Source organism: Rissa tridactyla, chromosome 2 (genome assembly GCF_028500815.1).
Source record: "Rissa tridactyla isolate bRisTri1 chromosome 2, bRisTri1.patW.cur.20221130, whole genome shotgun sequence".
In the NCBI taxonomy this organism is placed as follows: Eukaryota; Metazoa; Chordata; class Aves; order Charadriiformes; family Laridae; genus Rissa; species Rissa tridactyla.
Window position 1 is genome coordinate 166,051,851 of NC_071467.1, and position 18,064 is coordinate 166,069,914.

Below are 18,064 nucleotides of genomic sequence, written 5' to 3' on the forward strand. Positions count from 1 at the left end.
ATGGCGTGGGATCCACCCTTGCAGCATCCTCTCTCCTGGGCAAGGTCTTCCTCCCTGTTGTTGTCCTGCTCAAGAGCTGCCATGGCACAGTTAATTGAGGTAAGGAGCAACTTGCTTTACTGGCTGGGGGGCCGAGGGTATCCAGAAATCATGGATTTTTCCATGCATGTTACCCAAAGAGGACAGGTAGGGCAGAGAGCAGAGGATTTAAGGTGGCTCCAAGGAGTTAGAGGCTTCTTTGGGAGATGCTAGTTGCTTTCTGCAGGCCCAGCCCTAGAAGGAAAGAGCTTTTAAAATGCTGATAGTTACTGCTAAGGACAGTCAGCACTTAAGGGCTGCTTTAAGCCCCCAAAGAGGGCTTGACACAGTGCAAAGGGCCAAAGTGACAGCACGGCATTTTCTAGCCCGGTATTGCATGTCCAACAAGTGCCCCACAGCAGAGGCTCAGGGAAAGAAGACAAGGACCAAGCATGACCCAGGTGGATCCTGTACCTGCATGTACCTGCCCAAGTTTAACATCTAGGCTGCGTTTTCCTTCTGCTTTCCCTCATTTCCTCTAGTTCAGCCAAAATGTTAATTTTTAAGGTGAGGTTCCTCACACACAACTCAGTTTCAGAGCTTTCCCCTGAGGATGACTGCGTGCTTCTATGGCCCCAGCTCCCTACAGCAAGGCTGGGATGAACTGGGAGGGAAGAGCAGCTTCACAACCCAAGACTGCGCTTGGAAGCAGTTAAAACTTATTAACAGCAGTTCCAGAAGTGAGAATCCTATGTGGAATGACAGCCCCCCAGAATTACAGCTGCCAAAAATATGTCAGCCCAGCCATTTTCAACCTCTTCATCACTTTTCCTAAGGTCTGAGCCACATTAGAGGTAGCTGCTGCGTTGGTCCAGGGTCGGAGCCCCAGAGGTACAGTACCAACGTGTTCCTGCAGCAGAGCTTGCTTTGCTCAGATTTATGGGTTTAGCTCGAAAATACATCTGTGCAGGCGTGGCTGTGTTAAGGGTTCTGATGGACTAGGATAAGGAAGGATTTTATTTTCAACATTTTAAAACTTTGCATCCCTGGCTGCCCTGACCCTCACCTGGCCTCGCACCAAGCCAGGTCTGATCTCCACAGCCTTTGGTCTGCAGATTTTAGCAATTCATCACCAACACATCAGAGACAGTGACAACCATGCTGAGTTCATAAGGGCCCTGTGGTCCATCTTCTGCCCCAACCCTCTGGTTGTCTCATTTTAAAGCTACTTAATTCAGTATTTTTCAAATGGGTCTTCCGACCCATCCTATCTCACCAGGATGTAACAGCCCCAGCAAGGCAAACAGGAACCTTAAACTCCTTTACAATTCACACCAGCTCTGCTGTGGACATTTTTCACATTTTTCCAAGCTCTTCAGCCTACAGCATCTCTCAAGGTGACAAGTGAGGCAGAACTTTCTCTTACAGAGCACATTTCACAAAGCACGCTTTGCTGAAGCCAGGGCAACATGCAGACACAGCATCCACCCCACCAGGAAGACATTCCCTTTCATTATGTTTTGTAGATGCACACTTTACGGGAATTGTCCTCATGCCAAAGCAAAATGAAGATAAATGGCAAAACTACAAAAATTTTTATAAAACAGGTGTAATTTCATGGTCTGCTTTACTTATACCAGACTTTCTCAAAAACTTGTCTACTTCTTATAGCACATCAGATGGAACAAATCTCATCTAGAAACACAAGCTCTATGGCAGTTTAACTACCAGTTATCCAAAAACAAGATTAGAAGAACAGTCAGTTTCTGTATTTCTAAAAGCGCATGAATTACAGGCTGCTCCAAAGCTCTGCAAGGACTTTTTACTTCAAGTAATTATACAATGCAGTTATCCTCAATAATTCAATTTATGCTAAGCCAGCCCACCTAAGCAAATAGAGAGAAGGTCAAAGGGGCTGGACATCAGAGCATTTCAATGAGCTCAAAAAAAACCGCCCAAAAACCACCCACCAAAAACCAAAAAAAAACCCCACACAGTAAGGAGAAGTAAAGAAACGAGACGATATTCTTGTTTAATGATGTTTAAGTGTTTTCAAATGTGCAGATTCATGTGCACTTTCCACTTGGGAGCAAAGAGGCACTAAAAGCTGCTGAATATTGAGTTTAATTGCTTTGACAGAAAGCTTTCCTCTCTCATAGGCCTTTTGGAAGAATTCTCAGTCCCTCAGGTTGAAAATTAACTGTCCAAGGATGAGCAAGCTACACTGGCACTGGGTAAACGCGGAATTAGCTCCATGGGCTGCCCTGGGCACTGCCCTATTCAATGCACCAGGAGCCCTCCTGGAAGGTGCATTTGCAGAGGGATATCTTGCACTTCACCTGGAGGTGTGGATTCTTTCCCAGGAGCCCCTTGCCCAAATTCAACTGTAATTTGTACAAGTTTGTGAAGATACACACCCACATAGCCTAGGCACCCTTGGTGCCTCCAACCTTTAAAATGCATTCATGTGCTCAGACATCAGTAGGTGCTGGATAAAAACCTAGAAGAATGGGAAAAGGCTCTTTTCCAGCATCACACCAATGCTCTAACACCAAGAAGACTGAAGAACAAGAGAGCACTGCTTTGGCTTTTTTACCCTCCTTGCACAGGATTGCTCGGACAACACATTCAGCTCCAATAAAATATACCCATTACATGAGATACATATAACACTGGCCCATTCCTCAGATTTACACCTTCCCCATAATTTCTCCAAGAGCCCCAGTTAGGATAAAGAATGCATTTCAAGAAGCAGGTAGTTTACACAGGGAAGGAGGGACAAGGCGATAGCACAGTTCATGGCACTGCTGCTGCTTTTGCCCATCAGACCTTCGACATGCCCAAGGGGTGCTCTGGAAATAGGACAAGTTAGGGAGGGAGGGATATCAACATTTGCAGCGCCTCTAGATCAGAAATAAGCTCTTCTAAAGGTCAATATAAACCCCATCGCTTCTTAGATTTGTCCCTCTTTTGGGCCAGGGCTGAAAGTTAGCACCATAATATTTTATGACTATTTCATAATCAGCTTAAGGAATAGTCTACTCTGCAGCATAACAGAAAATCCATTAGGACTTTGCTTTAGGAAAGCACAGGGAAATCTCTATGCTTATTTGACCCACTTTATTGATACTAAGGACTGATAAACCATCTGGAATAGACTACATTTTGCCAGTCATATGGTTCATTATTGAGTTCCATATTGATGTAATTATCTTCTCATTCCTATCCCAAGGTTTTCTCAGTCCTCATTTGATTTACCTGGGTTTTCTCCTTTGTTATAAACCTTTATGTCTATCTGCAGGTACCTAAAGGAGAGAATCAGGCTAGACAAAAACAAATATAAAAAAATAAATAGTCTGAAAACTGGACACCACTGTTTTATAGGAAAGGTCCACCTTGTTTTGGCAGAATTCAGGCCCATCAGTGTCATGGGTTATCACAGGGTGCTCTGGCCCCAGATATGTTGCATTCCTCATGGAGAAAACAATCAGGATGACCTCATTAGGATAACGTGCATCAGGTCAGCTCTTAAAAGACTTAGACCAGGTATGAAGTTGGATCCTGGGATGGGAAGGAATCAGGTGTTTGGGAAGTAGTATGTGGTTAGTCAATGCTCCCCTTGAGTCAATTATGCATCTGTCAGACCTTTATTAAGCTCTTAGTCTCTGGATTGGAGTTTGGAGCTTCCTATTCAGGAGATTAAACTCTGTCCTAGGAAGGCACATGAAAAAACTCTTCAGAAGCTTTATCAGACCAGAAAGATGTGCCACTTCTCTCTTCTAAGATAGAAATTAAAATAAAGATGCTTCTGGTCTCCTGCCAATTCTAGCTTGGACTCCTTGGAAAAGCTGAACAGATTTTAGAGTAAGGAAAAAAAAAAAACCCACAAAACAAAACTGCTATTGTTTTTTACTAGTTATGAAAAGCTTCAGTGGAGCAAAGGCAGGTCCTGATGGAGTAGGATGAGAAGATCCCTGCAAGATAAATTGAAGGCCATTTAAAAAAAAAAAAAAAAAAAAAGAGGGTTAATTAAAGGCTTTCAGATGTTTTACAAGACCTTCCACTTTCAAATTGCCACATAGACAAATGATATATTTGCTGTGCAGGGTGTTAAGTGGAGCTCAGATTATACCACACTTAACTCTATATAGATGAGCTCAAGGGACTGTAACCCTCTTTTGTAGCCTCCAAGTGAATGTGATGGATGAGGTGCTGTATGCAATAATCTAAAAATACTCATGTGTGACTGTAGTTTAAATGAAGGCAGGTAAAATTACTGAGTAGTTATAGTGTTCTCCTGAGGTTGATTTCCCATGTGGATGCATAGATTTAACTCAATAGCTGACAATAAAAAGAACAATCAAGAAAACAATAGTTCAGGAGGACATACACAAGCGACACACACGATCGTTTCAGGTAAGTGTTAGCTTCAAGAATGGCATCTTTAAGGAAGATACCAGTATTTTGGGTCAGCTGTATTCAAAATATTAAAGAAAATTACAAAATCCATTTTCTGTAAAATTCCTTGTCATGGTCTGTCTGAGGAGAGAGGCTCAAGAGAGGGTCAGAGACTATACAGCATACAAAGTCACTGGACCCTCCCAGACACAAACCCACACAAATGTTAAGGAAAAATTTAGACATGCTCTCAGAGCATTTTCATTATTTGCAGAGAGATTGCATCTATAAACAACTAATAAATTGCTAATAAACAATTATCCTAAATGCTACAGCTATGCTAAAGAGGCTGTTGTGTGACTGCTGCCATTCTCGGATGAAAAGAGGCATCAGGGTTCAAACTGAAACTGTTGTTCACAGGACCATGAACTGGTCCAGGTAGGAAAAAAAAAAAAATATGAGCTTCCCATTGGGAACTAGGGAGGCTGGACGTCTGAGACCACGAGAGGCTCCCTTTGGCCAGCCCAGGAGCAGCCCTGACACAAGCAAGCTCACGACCAGTTATATCTACATCATAATTTAATGTTAATTACTAGATTTATCAGCTATCAAACATAAATTCAGTCATTATGATCGGTCTTCTTTTTTTTTTTTCCTAAATGCATAATCCTATTACATCAGCCCTTGACCTGTGAAGCCACAGATCAATTATCATTACTGTATTTTAAGTGCTGCATCTGGACTCTGCCAGGGTTTCACTGCCACTGCAGAGGATTTTGATGGCCTCACTAGATAAGTTTTTCCTGCATGGGGGTCCATTGTCAGATTGTCCATCTCCTCCTTGTTACTTGGAAGGAGGGGAAGGGAGAGAGTGCACAGGTGCATTTATTTGAAGCTCAGTCCGCCCAAACCATCTGTGGCCTTTAGATATGTGTAATCAAATGCAATTAGGAATAAACATTGTTAGTTTTTCAAGGCCCAGCCATGCTGCAGGCAAAACACCAGTCAAGCCTAATTAGAAGGGGCATTTTTTAAAAAAAAAAAAAAAAAAAAAAGGGAGACCTTGAAAAGCAGTGCCTTTTACAATTTTTCTTCTTTGTTGCTTAATGAAGCGCATAACACTCCTGTCTCTAGCAGCTATCTCCTTTTCCACTGGGGATAATACCTCTGCTTCTCCCACCAGCACCACTGACAGTTTCTGCCTGCCTGAAATGAATCAGAAACAAAGCAATCATGATTTATTTATTTATTTTAGTTAGAAGAACCAGTGTCAAACTGTTCTGACCCAAAAATGCAACTCGCCTGGAAATTATTTAGTATTTTGGGGTTTAGTAGATGTTTTACAGCCCTGAGTGTCCAATGTAAGCTCAGATCCAGCTCCTTACGGAGTAGTTTTTCCTCCTCCCAGCCCTTGCTGGACAATTGGAGAAGCTGCAAAGGTGCACACAGTGAAACTCTGAGACATGCTGGGATGGGGGACACCTGCCTGGGCTCTACCACACCTGGGACATGCCATTCAAGAGGGCTTGGGGACCAAGTCTTTGACATAGTTCTGTCTTCACTGGAAGCAGATGTTGTGCCTCCTCAGGTAGGAGAGCCTGCCATGGTGGGTAATACAGCAAAAGAGAAGCCAGGGTATCATCAACATAGTCCAGCCTTGGCTCCTACTTTAGATCCGCCCCTCAAAACCAGCTCTCCAGGGTCTGAGGCATTGGAAACCCAAAGCGTGGGACAGTAATGGGCCACGAGCCCCTGTTCCAGGCTGCTGCCAGGGAATCACTTGATCCCTAGGACACCCCAAAAATCCCCTTGTCTCTCCTCGCTGCTCCTACTCCCAGAGATCAAGCAAAGAATTGGATGTCAAGGGCAGGATTTACCTGCTCTAAATTGGGTATCTAGAACCTGGAAACCCAGATCTGAGCTAGTCACTGTAGGCTCCACTAATAATCACTGAAGAGAAATAATCATGTATTCATCAGCGCTAGATTAGTTCCCTCAATGGGATGAGTAGCCCTGAGTAACTGCCGCTTTCTCTCGGACATAAATAACCCTGGAATAACTAGCTTAGGCTTAATTACTTGTGCCACACATTATTTAAGCACCTAAGTAAGGATAGATGCATTTTCTTTAGAGGGAGAGATTTAGCCTGAAGTTTAAGATACAAAAACATTTCTACAGTAGTTGTATCAACAAGTGATCTGGGCACCTCAGCTTCCGTGGGAGATGTAGTCAGTGCAGTCAGAGGCTAAGGATCTATTCCACTGGCCTGCAAGAGATACCCCAGTCAGCACTCCACCTTTGCTGACAATATTCATTATTGGTATTGGCTAGGAGTTGGATTCGCTTTCCTAAACATAGCAGGCTAATCTTATTTGAGGCACTGTGCTGTACTCCGCCTGTTTTCCAGCTGCTGCTCCAGAGGGTGCAGGTCTTCCGTAAACATTACATGGACAATTTACCAAGACCTACATCATCGCCTTTAAATTTAAGTTTAGGCTACTAAACTAAGCCATAAGTTCCTCTTTTATATAACATGATTATACAATCTTTCAGCCCAGAGCCTCCTGATTATTCCTTTCTGATTAGTTCTGTTTCCTCCTGGAGGCCCAACTTCTTCATATACCTATGGGCACTGCCCAGACAACTAAGTGGTAGCAACATTGTTGTGAGGATAACCTCAGGTGTCTTTGCAACTTTTTCTTGATATTTTCTCATCTGCTTGCCTTCAAGAGTCTTTTCCTGTTGAATTATTACCCGAGTGTTGCTAATGCTGCTTCTTGCTTACATTTTCTGTGTCCTTAACAGCTTCCTTCATCTAAAGGTGACTCCTCTGAAGCCCGATATCTTTTGCAGAAGTCTTCTTCACTGCCTCCAGTCTTCTGGAGTCTTTTGTTTAGCGCAACTGCTTTGCATAGATAAAGTAATGCTGTTAGTCTTTATACCAAACACAACCTCTTCATTCATCTGTCCATCTTGCACTTCTGGACCCCACTGGTGGCCAAGGGCACAAGTTCACCTTTGATGGAACTACTTGGGTTCCCCCCCACCCAGGGCCGCATAAGAATCGCCTTGTCCCAGTTTAATCTTTGCTGCATTTCACCTCCTTGCATCTTTTCCTTTTGTCCCCGATCCAGTCATTCTGTTATCTTGACATTTATTGCCAAGCACAAATCAGTAACTCCAAATCTTGACATTTATTCCCATGCAGAAATCAACAGCTCCAAACCTTGACATTTATTGCTGAGCACAAATCAGCAGTTACAATTTCTTGAAGCTACTAAGAATTAGTTTCATTAAGATGTTTTTTCCCACCACCACTGTACATGTCATCTCCAAAAGCTAAGAGGACCAGATGTGGGCTAGCGTTGCACCTTTCACCCTGTGAAGTTTGGACACATTGTCTGGTCAGCATGTGGAGTAATGCAAACTTAGGCATCTGCTAACGCATCCCAGTGCGCACACACAGCCATAGATCAGCTTATATGTGATAGTTTGCTAAGCTGTGGTAGCTTGACCATTACACCACAGTAATTTCACTGCATACTTCAGCCCTAGCATTGAACACTCACTCTAAGAATATGAAGAAAAGTTACAGTGACTAAATCAAACTATCCACATGAATGGTCATGATTCTGCAGCAGTCTTGCTTCATGCTTTTTCCCTTTGCACTCTTCTCTTAAATATGCAATATATTTTGCTACTTTACATACTGGTTCACATCAAGAGCTTTTGTGAAACCAAGAGAAGTGGAAGAGATCTTTAACCTTGTTGTTTCTTCCCTCCAATTTAAGTTCAGCCTTGTTTAAGGTTATGCTGTTCTTCATCCAGAAATTACTCCAGAATTGTCCATAAACTGGTAGCAAACGTTCCAATCACTACCGTCCTGCTACTGACCGTGAGCACGTGCATCCACAGTGATGCAGAGTCTCAGGCTGTCCTCCTATTGAGGCAACAATGGCTGTAGCACCCAGTATGTCAGCACATCCCTTACCTTTCTGCCTATTTTTATCTTCCCCATCTTTCACTAGTCAATGAGCTTGTTTATCATTCCTTCATGACTTAAACTGGAGAACATTTAAACATCAAAATAACGCCTGCTACTTGTTCCATCTCTGTGAAGGTTTTACATAAATTGTGCAGCAGTTAGAGGAGGATCCTACAATCCATTCCAGACCTATTGATTGATCTTGAGAATGCTGTGATCTTGAGAATATTTTTTAATTGCTCTTCTCAACTACTCCACTCTGTACTGGGAATATTACTTCTGTTGAACAAAGATGATGCATCAAGTGCTTTGAGATCCCCACAGCAAAGAGACTAACACTGGAAATTTCAGCAGGCAAAAGCAGCAAGGATCTCTGGTAACTCTGCGTGTGCTGTAGAAAACCAGTAGCGTCACTTCCAACCATCCAAAGGTGGGTTCTTTTTCCCTCACCTTCATATCTGCAATTTGCATTCTCTTTTACTTTATTTTATTCTGGATTCTTTGAGGATGTTATTTATGATTATTGCTGATTAGTTATTAATGGTAATGTAAAACAACCTGCTGAAGATCATCAGGTTCTGGTGCATGAGCTAGTCATGAGACAGGGAACCAGGTTACACGACCCACAAGGGGTTTCTCTCCACAGCTGTAGATGGGCAATATGCCCACAAGCACGTGTCTCTTCTGAGCACATGAGAAAACACACTTCTTGGATGTAGAGTAATGCTACAGCCCCTCTCTTGTCTTGGGACTTTTTGCAGCAGACCACCACTCAGGCTGAGTGTCCCACCATAGTCAAGAAAGCATGGAGTGTTGTGTTGCTGTGTGCAACACAGGCCTGCAAATGCTGCAGTGAGGCAGATGGAAGGACCAACCATTGGCAATGTGCAAGGCTCAGCTGAGCAGGCTGTACATGCATGATAACCTCCAGAGATGCAACTCCCTTCCCTGCACATCATTAGGTCCTTTGAGGACTTCCTTCTAAAACAATCTAGAGCAACAGCTACAGTCAGCCTTAAACCTCCAGCCATCTACAGAGCTAACCCTTCACCTCTACTTCCATCCGATATAACCATAGCAGGACTAACACCAATCATGTCCCTGTTCATCTCTTTTCCCTTCTTCTTGTGCACTTAAGGCTTACCCAGATATGCAGAGTCCCAGCAGAAGCCCCACAATTTCCTTTTCTCACCAGTTTTCATCTTTATATTTGTCTCCCTTTCTTTGTTGCCCATCAGAGGCAAGTCTGGAGGAAAAGATTCATCCTTTGGAAAGCTGAGCTTCACAAAATGGTAAAGTCTTGCCAACTACTGCAAATGAAGTGTCTCCTGTGAATCAGATTGAGATACCCTAAAAGTTAACTCCAGCATAGGTAGCAAGGAAAGAAAGCTGAATCCAAGGCAGGAAGTAAACTTAGAACTCTGGGGTCAGCACCTCTAACTAGACAAAGTTTTCTGAACTTAAAACGGTGCCCTGATGCCTCCCCTGACAGTAGGGCTGCTGTCTACTGCAGCTTCTTCAATTTCTTTTCTTTGTCAATGGATGCTTCGTAAGGAGTAGAAAAGGGAGATCTTTTGGTGCAGTGTCACAGATTCGTACCTCTTTGATTGTCCCAGATGTCTCCACAAGACCGCACCACTCTGACCAGACTTTCTTTCTCCCTTAGTTCACCTGTAGCAATTCTGGGGTTTGAGCACTGGGTGCCCCATGGCCAGTCCCTGCTCTAGGGGAGAAAGGTGGCCATCACAAATTGCAATGAGCTGTGGCCCGGTGGTGCTGAGTAGCCAAGACACATTGGAAGCAACCAACACAGACAACGATGCTATTCACTGCAGATGGATTCTGAATAGGGTGCCCCTGGGAGACAAAGCACTCCAGACACGGCGGGAAGCATCCTTCATTAGGAAGAGACTAAAATATGGTTTGTATTGCACAAATAGGCAAGTAATTGGAAAGCAGCTCCAGCTCCAATTCACTCTTTGGTATCCATTACAGCTGGGTTTTAACAGCACTTTCATGGGCTGAGAAGGGAAAGGCACTGAAGGGAATCATATGTGCCTGTTTAGGAGATATTTCTTTTAGAAATGAAGTGTATTCAGCTTCTATCAAAAGGCTATTGCCAATGCAGATCAGGTCCTACGTTCAGATACAAGGCAATGAAGATGTTTTGCTAACAGTCCTTCTGAAAGGTCACTGACAGGTTTTAACTCTGATTTTCTGCACCACAACCCATCATAATGTGAAGTTCATTAGCAGTGAGGGATTGTTAACCTCTAATTTTCTAAGCCATAAGCCAAGAGAATAAATGCTGCTTGTTGGTGTATATGACCCTACCATATTGTCACTGCACTGGGGACATAGGAGTTGGTCCAGACAACCTGTTTCATGACTAATGTTTGTCCTCCTAAAACACCTGTGAAACATGTTCAACCCCATTTCAGAGATGGGGAACTGAGGTGAACAAGAACTAAGGACTGACTCCACAATGAGACTTAGGTTCCTTATTTGTCCAACATTTAGCCATGAGGTCCTTGTCCTGTTTCCATCTAAATGGTCACTCCAGAGAAGTTACTTCTACCAAAGGCAGGTATCTATAAGGCTATTTGATCCAGACTCTGCCATAGATATTGAAGATCTACTCAATAGCCAAAGGAGTTGAGGTTACAGTTCACCTCATTGTAGTAGTCACCAAATCACCGCTAAACTACATAATGAATGCTCACGTCATCTTCACAAGATAAGGTTCTCATCATTATTATTCAATTTTTTCACCTGTTTTCTAATCCCCCCCTTACGCTTCTTTTTTTGAGCCTTCTCAGGATCTGGAAACAAGAGCGCTGTTTGTGTTCATCAGACACACTCCCCTCTTTACCTGAATCCCCTTTTTTTGTAGGCATGCACTACACAGGACATTATCACATCTTTTCTGACCTTTGGTACAGTACAAGCCATAGAATTTAATTCAAAGACCTTCTTGCTAGCCTGAATAACTTAACTGATTAAGTTAAGTTATCCTGCATGACAGTCAGGCTTAATACAACCTCTACAAAAGAATTTAAGAGCAGGTTTCTTTAGTCAAACTTGTCATTAGTGACTCAAAATACAGAAGCAAGACTGCTTAGAAAAGGTACTATTAGCAAATAAAGAAAAATACCAGAACTCTCTCAGTTCTTTTTTTACATTTCATTTCAATTACTTACTAATTAATTTCAAGACTTCTGTTTAATGGAGAACACCACTAAAAAAATTTACTTCCCCAAACCAAATACAAATTGAAAGAAAAAGTACACTTATAGCTAGGAAAAGTGCACTTAACTGTAAAAATAAGGGTATTTTAAGGAACATAAGCATTTGGCATCATGTCTCCTACTTAAATTATTTTCGAGTTCACTATAGATGTATGCATATATGCATGAAAATACAAAAGGAACTTGCAAGGTACAACATAAAAAGAAATGAAATGGCAGGCAGCCTTGTGGTTTATTCTTTTGAAGGCAAAAGTGAGAAAAGCCAGGACTTTCCTCCTGGACTCCCAGCACAACTGGATTGTCTCTATGCATTTAATGTGTCCTCAAGGAACATAAGGGCTCTCAGGAAATACAGGTTACCCAAATTCTTTATTGCAAAGATCTGTTTGGTCATTACTGTTATTTATCTATATATATATAAAAAAAACCCAATCAGATCCCTGGTCTAAGCTTTCATTTCAACTCATTGATGTTGTCTGCGTTGTTTAGCCTCCCTACAGTATATTCTGCTTTCTGCTCTGAATCTCTCATACTGTTGGAGCTGTAGGAATCAGAGCTCTGGCTACAAAATTGGAGCCTCTAGACCAGAGTGACCCATTTTGAACCATTTTTCCTTGTATTTCATGAAATCTGCCATGTGTGCTTTGTGACACTGACTTTACAGAGTTAAAGCAATGGGATTGAATCCCCAGTGCTTAAATGCAATTTAAATAGCCATCTCAAATTCATCTTTGCTGTTTTGACAACTAGCAAATATGTTGTTTGGGAATTACTACCTGCATATTGTGCTAGGGTCCATCAACTCCTCATTCCCTGGTGACAACGGGACTTAAATCAAGTGTCCTTTTTGAACTTACAGGCCCCTGTATCTGTCCCTGTATCAAATCCACATGGTATTTCCCTTCAAAATATCTCAAGGCAAAAGTAAAGACGCGGCAATGTTCCTGTGCTACCAGTTGGGAAACTGAGACACTGGGCGCTCTACACAGTGCAAGGTGTAGATATGAGATTTCCTGATTTTTTTCTCATACCTATGGGTGATGAGGACACTGCTATGAAATTTCTATGAAGTCTAGTGCCACTTGACATGTCCTACAATATCCGACATGGGTATGGGACCTGGCACATATGACACAATGCAAGATCTGTGCCCTGCTGGGTAGGTAGATGAAGGATACTCCACAGCACCTCAGACAAGACTAGATGCCCGCATTTAAAAGGTTGAATCCTACCCCCACTCACATCTTTAAAACCAAGGAACAAGAAACACCACTACAGAACTGCATATTACTCAATTTTAGAAGTCCTCCCCCCCTCCAGAGGAGCATTGCCTCTGCAGAAAGGGAAGTTAAGGATGTTCAGAGCTTGAACACGAGGCCATAGAGAGGTACATGCCTGGAGGAGCTCCACAGCAGGACAGCTGGAGATAAGATCCACATCTTTTTTGGTAGCAGACCCAGAGTCATCCCTGCCTGCAGGACAGGTGTTGTCCAGGGCTATCTCTGCCCAACAGACAAGTCCTTTACCCATATAACTGCTGTAGTGGGGCCAAGACAGAGTAGACAAGTTATCTGGTGCCTTCCTGCATGGCTTCTTCAGACAGTGGGGTAGCTGTAGGCTGTGGCAGTTACCACACGTTTAAAGAAGGCGGGTAGAGAAGGAACCAAGTGCAAACTATGCACTAGCCCTCCTCTCAGACCCTGTGAAGTCTAAGCAGAGAGAAAGGGACCCATGTGGGGTCAGGAAGGGAATGTGCACCAAGAAGGGGAACAGACCCAGTATCTTTCAACACCAAAATCCCAGCCTGATCCAGGGAAGCAGCTCCCCTGTTCCACTGGCAGGTTCATAATATAGAATGATGAAAAAAATCAAAAGAAATGACCAACCTTAAAGGTCAGCATTGACTGCTGTCTCACACACAGGAACTTCTGTCCTGTTTGATCTAGCAGTTGTTCTGCAATGTTTCTCAAGGGTTCAGGAGAAAGGCAGAAAATCACTCTCCTGGAGGTTGAGCTGCTGGGGCCAACTGTGAGACAAGGGCTGACCCCTGTCCAGTGGAAGCTGCATTGAGCCAAGGCTCCAGGGATTGCCCCCTGCCTGAACTACAGTCTGGCCGTGGGCTCTGCTGACCCTTGAACCTGCCCCATCACTATGGGCATGTCTGGTGACCTGGGCTCTCTGCTCACCCTGACTGCTACCCTGGGCTTGTCCCTCTCCCCTTGTTTGGGCGTGGTGGGATGGGGTCTTGCTGGTGAGACCCCTGCCCTGCTGTTTGTTGTCCCCCTCGGGTCCCCAGTTTTAGAGAGCAGCTGGCTCTCACTGCACCCCAACATTTAACTCTTTGCCTCCTTCCCATCTTATCTAGCCCTAGCAGAGCAGATAGCACTGCAATGAAACCTGTGGAGAAGTCTCTTCAAAAAAGAAAAAAAAAAAAAAGCCATGTTTAACTTTGCAGCTGAGTCTTATAAATACATTTTAAAGATAGGAAAGCAAAATTTAAGAAGTTTCCTCTTGACCCCAGGTGATGGACTTTTTAGAAAAAGTTGAGACTTTAAGAAATAACAGCAAAAAGATTTGCTTTGTAGACATGAAAACTGGCAATATTTCAGATAAATTTCAAAATAGAAAAAGCTTTAGATATAAGCTCTTCAGTGAAGTTTGTATTCCTCAAAGATTTTCAAACTGCGGGGCCAGTAAACTGGGCTCCACCATCTCCTATGCTACTGGCATCCTTCTGACTGTTTTAGAGAGCCTTGAAAATCCTAAACCACGTTTTTCTCTTTTTGTTCTCCCTCTTTCCCAGGCCACCACAGAACCCCCAAAAAAGAAACCGGACCCTGTCACTTCAGAGACGGTGGTGATCTGGGGGCTGCGCCTCTGGCAGGTGATTGGTATCTTTGCCATCTTTGTCCTGGCAGTCAGTAAGTGGTAATTCTCTGCCTTGCACCAACCACAGCACCACCCCAAGTAGGACTTGTTCCTGGAGGACTACAGACCAGTTGGCCATGGAGGTTGCAGGCTGAGGCTTTTTGGTCTCTGGCATCACAGGGTTACACACCAAGGGGTTTTTGAGGCAGGGAGAGGCAGGTGGGGTCTTTGAAGGAATAACAGGTGGGCCACCATGGCTTCATCTGCAACATACTTATCAACAGGTCCTAGCTGGTAGCACCACAGAGCAGATGAGAGAGTACAGAGCTGTGCCACAGCTGGGACTGTTTTCAGCTGCAGTACCACATTCAAGCCCAAACACATTATAGCCGTCGTCCTGCCCTGTCATATAACCATACAAACCACACGTGACCCCTTGTGGTGCTGTCCCACACTAGAGATAAGAAAACTCAAGAGGTCTGCAGTCACAACCAGTTCTGGCATTAAGGTCCCTAACTCCAATTCCGGGTGCCAAGACTTTCAATTTGATTTTAGCAGGGCTTTCAGGACCTACCCCCCACTTTTTTTTTTTTTTTTGTTACCCAAGCACTAAGAAGCCACTGGTTCAGACCTCGTGACTGCAGTGAGATGGGATCAGACACTCACACAGCACACTTTAAGGGCCTGTCTGGGTATGGCTGATTCCCCACCTGAGTTTCTCCATCCAGCTTCACCCCCTTGCAACTCAAACTCTGTGAGGAGTGTAAGCCAGCTTCACTGTACATTGCAGACTACGATCATGAGCTTCCTTTACAAGAGTATCACTTAGGACACCATCGTAACCCCATCAAAATTCAAGTGAAGGATCTTCTGCTCTCTCCTTCAGTCAACTATAACTTCATACAGAAAAAATAGATCAGTTTGATACAAGTCAAACATGATAAATCTGTTTCTTTCCCATCTTCTTACTCTCTAGACTTTTGCAAAGTATACAGCAAATTCATTTCTTCCAGCAAACAAAGTTTTGTAACAGTGAGTTACACTGACTCATCTACAATCCCCTTGAACCTCCTTTTTTTCCTGTTAGGGACCAGTGAGCAGAGGGACAGAGCCTGTCCCCAGTCCATTAAGGTAAATCCCATGAACTCAGAGATCACCTCAAATCCTTACCCACTCCAGGAAGGACAACATCCAGCCTTATGGACTGAGATACATTTACATCTTCCAGGCATTTTTTACCATTCTCTTCTCATTCTGGCTTGTGGCCCTAATTGCTTGTTAAATTAAGTTTCATAAGTGGAACAATGAAGCATTTTAAAGTGACTGAAGGAAGGTTTTGAGTGCCTTAGCTTTCTGCATCACATTCTCATCACTGCTCTCATTCCTTATAAGTGATGAGCACTCTCCAAAACAGAGTGACCACATGCAAGCTCCTGGTGGGGAACAGCCACAGACAATGCCAACCCTGACCTAGAAGCAACCTGTTTAGGAGAATATGGGTTTGCTGGGCCAGCTGTAAAACCATTGTATTGCAGACAAATTATTTCTACCACTCCCTGTTACTTTTCCATTTGCTGCTAGAACTTGCATCTAGACACAGCCCTAATCTAATCAGAGAGCATAGCAGTCTGTGTGTTGACTCTACTGGTATTGGGTAAATCAGGCCACTTCTTGTTGCCGCAGTAGCCTCTTTGGCTGCTGTAGGTAGCCTGTATCAGTCCTTCCCTGATAACCTTCCTGTTACATTCCCATACTCTGTTTAAATTAGATATTTACATTTTGAAAGCAAGTACAAGCATTTTTCTTCTTTTCTTTCCCCCTCATTGCCCTTTCTGGTCAAACACCACAGCCTACACCCAAAGTCTGAGAGATAACTACTCCCAGAACTTGTCTGATCTCAATCAATTAAGCTTATGCTAAATCCCCACATGCCGCAACACCCTTTGCCAACAATCACAAGAAACTCCACAGGGCAAAGTTAACTCTAGTGACTCCACACACCATGTGAAACACGCATCAAAATTAACAGCAGGAGTTTTAGAATGCAAGTAGCCAGGTAAAGGAGTTTATTTAGCTATTTTTTCTTGGTTCGAGGGAATCAAATCATAAAGAAATTTTTGTCCAGTAAGTCTGATTGTTTTGTTGTTTGTTAAAAATTGCCTTTGGCATCACCAGGTTATTTAGGGTTAGAAGCACAGAAAATCTCCCGTGTTAGCAAATCAACACATCGGACCATGCACTGCTTGCAGAAAAGAAACTAGGGGGTTTTTTGTTACCTAAAAATATTAGTAGCAAGAAGCAAACACCCATGAAAGTTTACTCACCTAGTGACAGCCCAGAAGTGAAACATGTTATAGAAAACAACATACGAATTTACTGCCTAGGTATTGAAAGTGCTGAAAGAAGTGAATGATGAGAACCTAAAATACTTTTAAGCATTTGTGTTTAGACAAGAAAATAGGTTGTGTGCAATTCAATAAAGTAACATCTTGCTTTAAGGTTGGAGTTCCCACTAAAAAACACAGGCAGTTCAACAAAATCAGACTAATATGTCGACCTGCTCAGATATATATTAATAGAAGAGTAGGAAAGTATTTACTAGGAGATCACAAGGTTTTGGCTTGCTGAATCTCAGAGTAATAAATAAATTCAGTACATAACGACATAAAATGGGGTCAGTTTAGGGCTTTACAGCTCTGTTACAGCCTTTTCGTTTGAAGAGGTATTCTTTCAGTGAGCAGAAGGCATTTGAAAGCAACTGAACCAGCTTAATCGTTTTTTTTATGAAATCAAGTATTTGGTGAAGACAGCAACTATTAACCAGGTCTGTGATCCAAGTCAAAACAGGATAGGTTCAATCTTAATGACATTAGAATAACTGAATCATGCATTCAATTCTCACCCATTTCTTGTATCTTGCTCCAGCAACATCTTCCTCCTCTTTTGCTTTGTGATCCCCAAAGCACTGGCGGTTCCCCAGCTTTATCAGCCTTGTTTCAACTCTCAGGACCAGACACAGGCTTTTCTGTGAGCGAGCTCTTGGAGGCTGCCTTGATATCAGTCTGGTAAACTAGGCAATGTTCTACTTTTCTAATGGGACAAGAGATGGAGAAAAACTTTAATGTGGCTTCCTGTTCCTGGCTCCAGGAGGAGCTTGCCAGTCAGAACAAGAGGGTAGCACAACCCTCTAACAACACTAACTAAGAGAAGAACATCCTTTCCAGAGTTTCTCAGAGCCTCCACAAAATCCCATTGGCTTGCTATCTCATCTTCTTATCAAGGCTTTAAGGGTGTGCCTACTTTGTCATGTGAATCTAGGTGATTCCTAGATCCCATCCACTAAACGAGGATGAGGAGAGGAATTGAGATGTTTTTAAAGTTAATGCCTCCAGTTACTTCCCTGTGGGTGATTGAGGAGCACTTGAACTGGATTCCTCTCAGCTGAAACGGAAATAGGAGATAGTTGTTCCAGTAAAGGTATGGTCTCAGATATGCAGGATAATTGCTAAGGGCAGCCACAGGACCAAACTAGAGCACTCCTCCTGAA

The 18,064-nt window shown here is 43.1% G+C and overlaps 1 protein-coding gene across 1 annotated transcript in view; it reads left to right on the forward strand.

Moving 5' to 3' along the window:
- Positions 1-18,064, forward strand: part of TMIE (transmembrane inner ear) — a 37,016-nt gene continuing 18,952 nt past the window's right edge. The window contains exons 1-2 of the mRNA XM_054193291.1: positions 1-99; positions 14,453-14,570. Coding sequence (XP_054049266.1) covers positions 1-99; positions 14,453-14,570 — 217 coding nt within the window. The remainder of the gene's footprint in view (positions 100-14,452; positions 14,571-18,064) is intronic.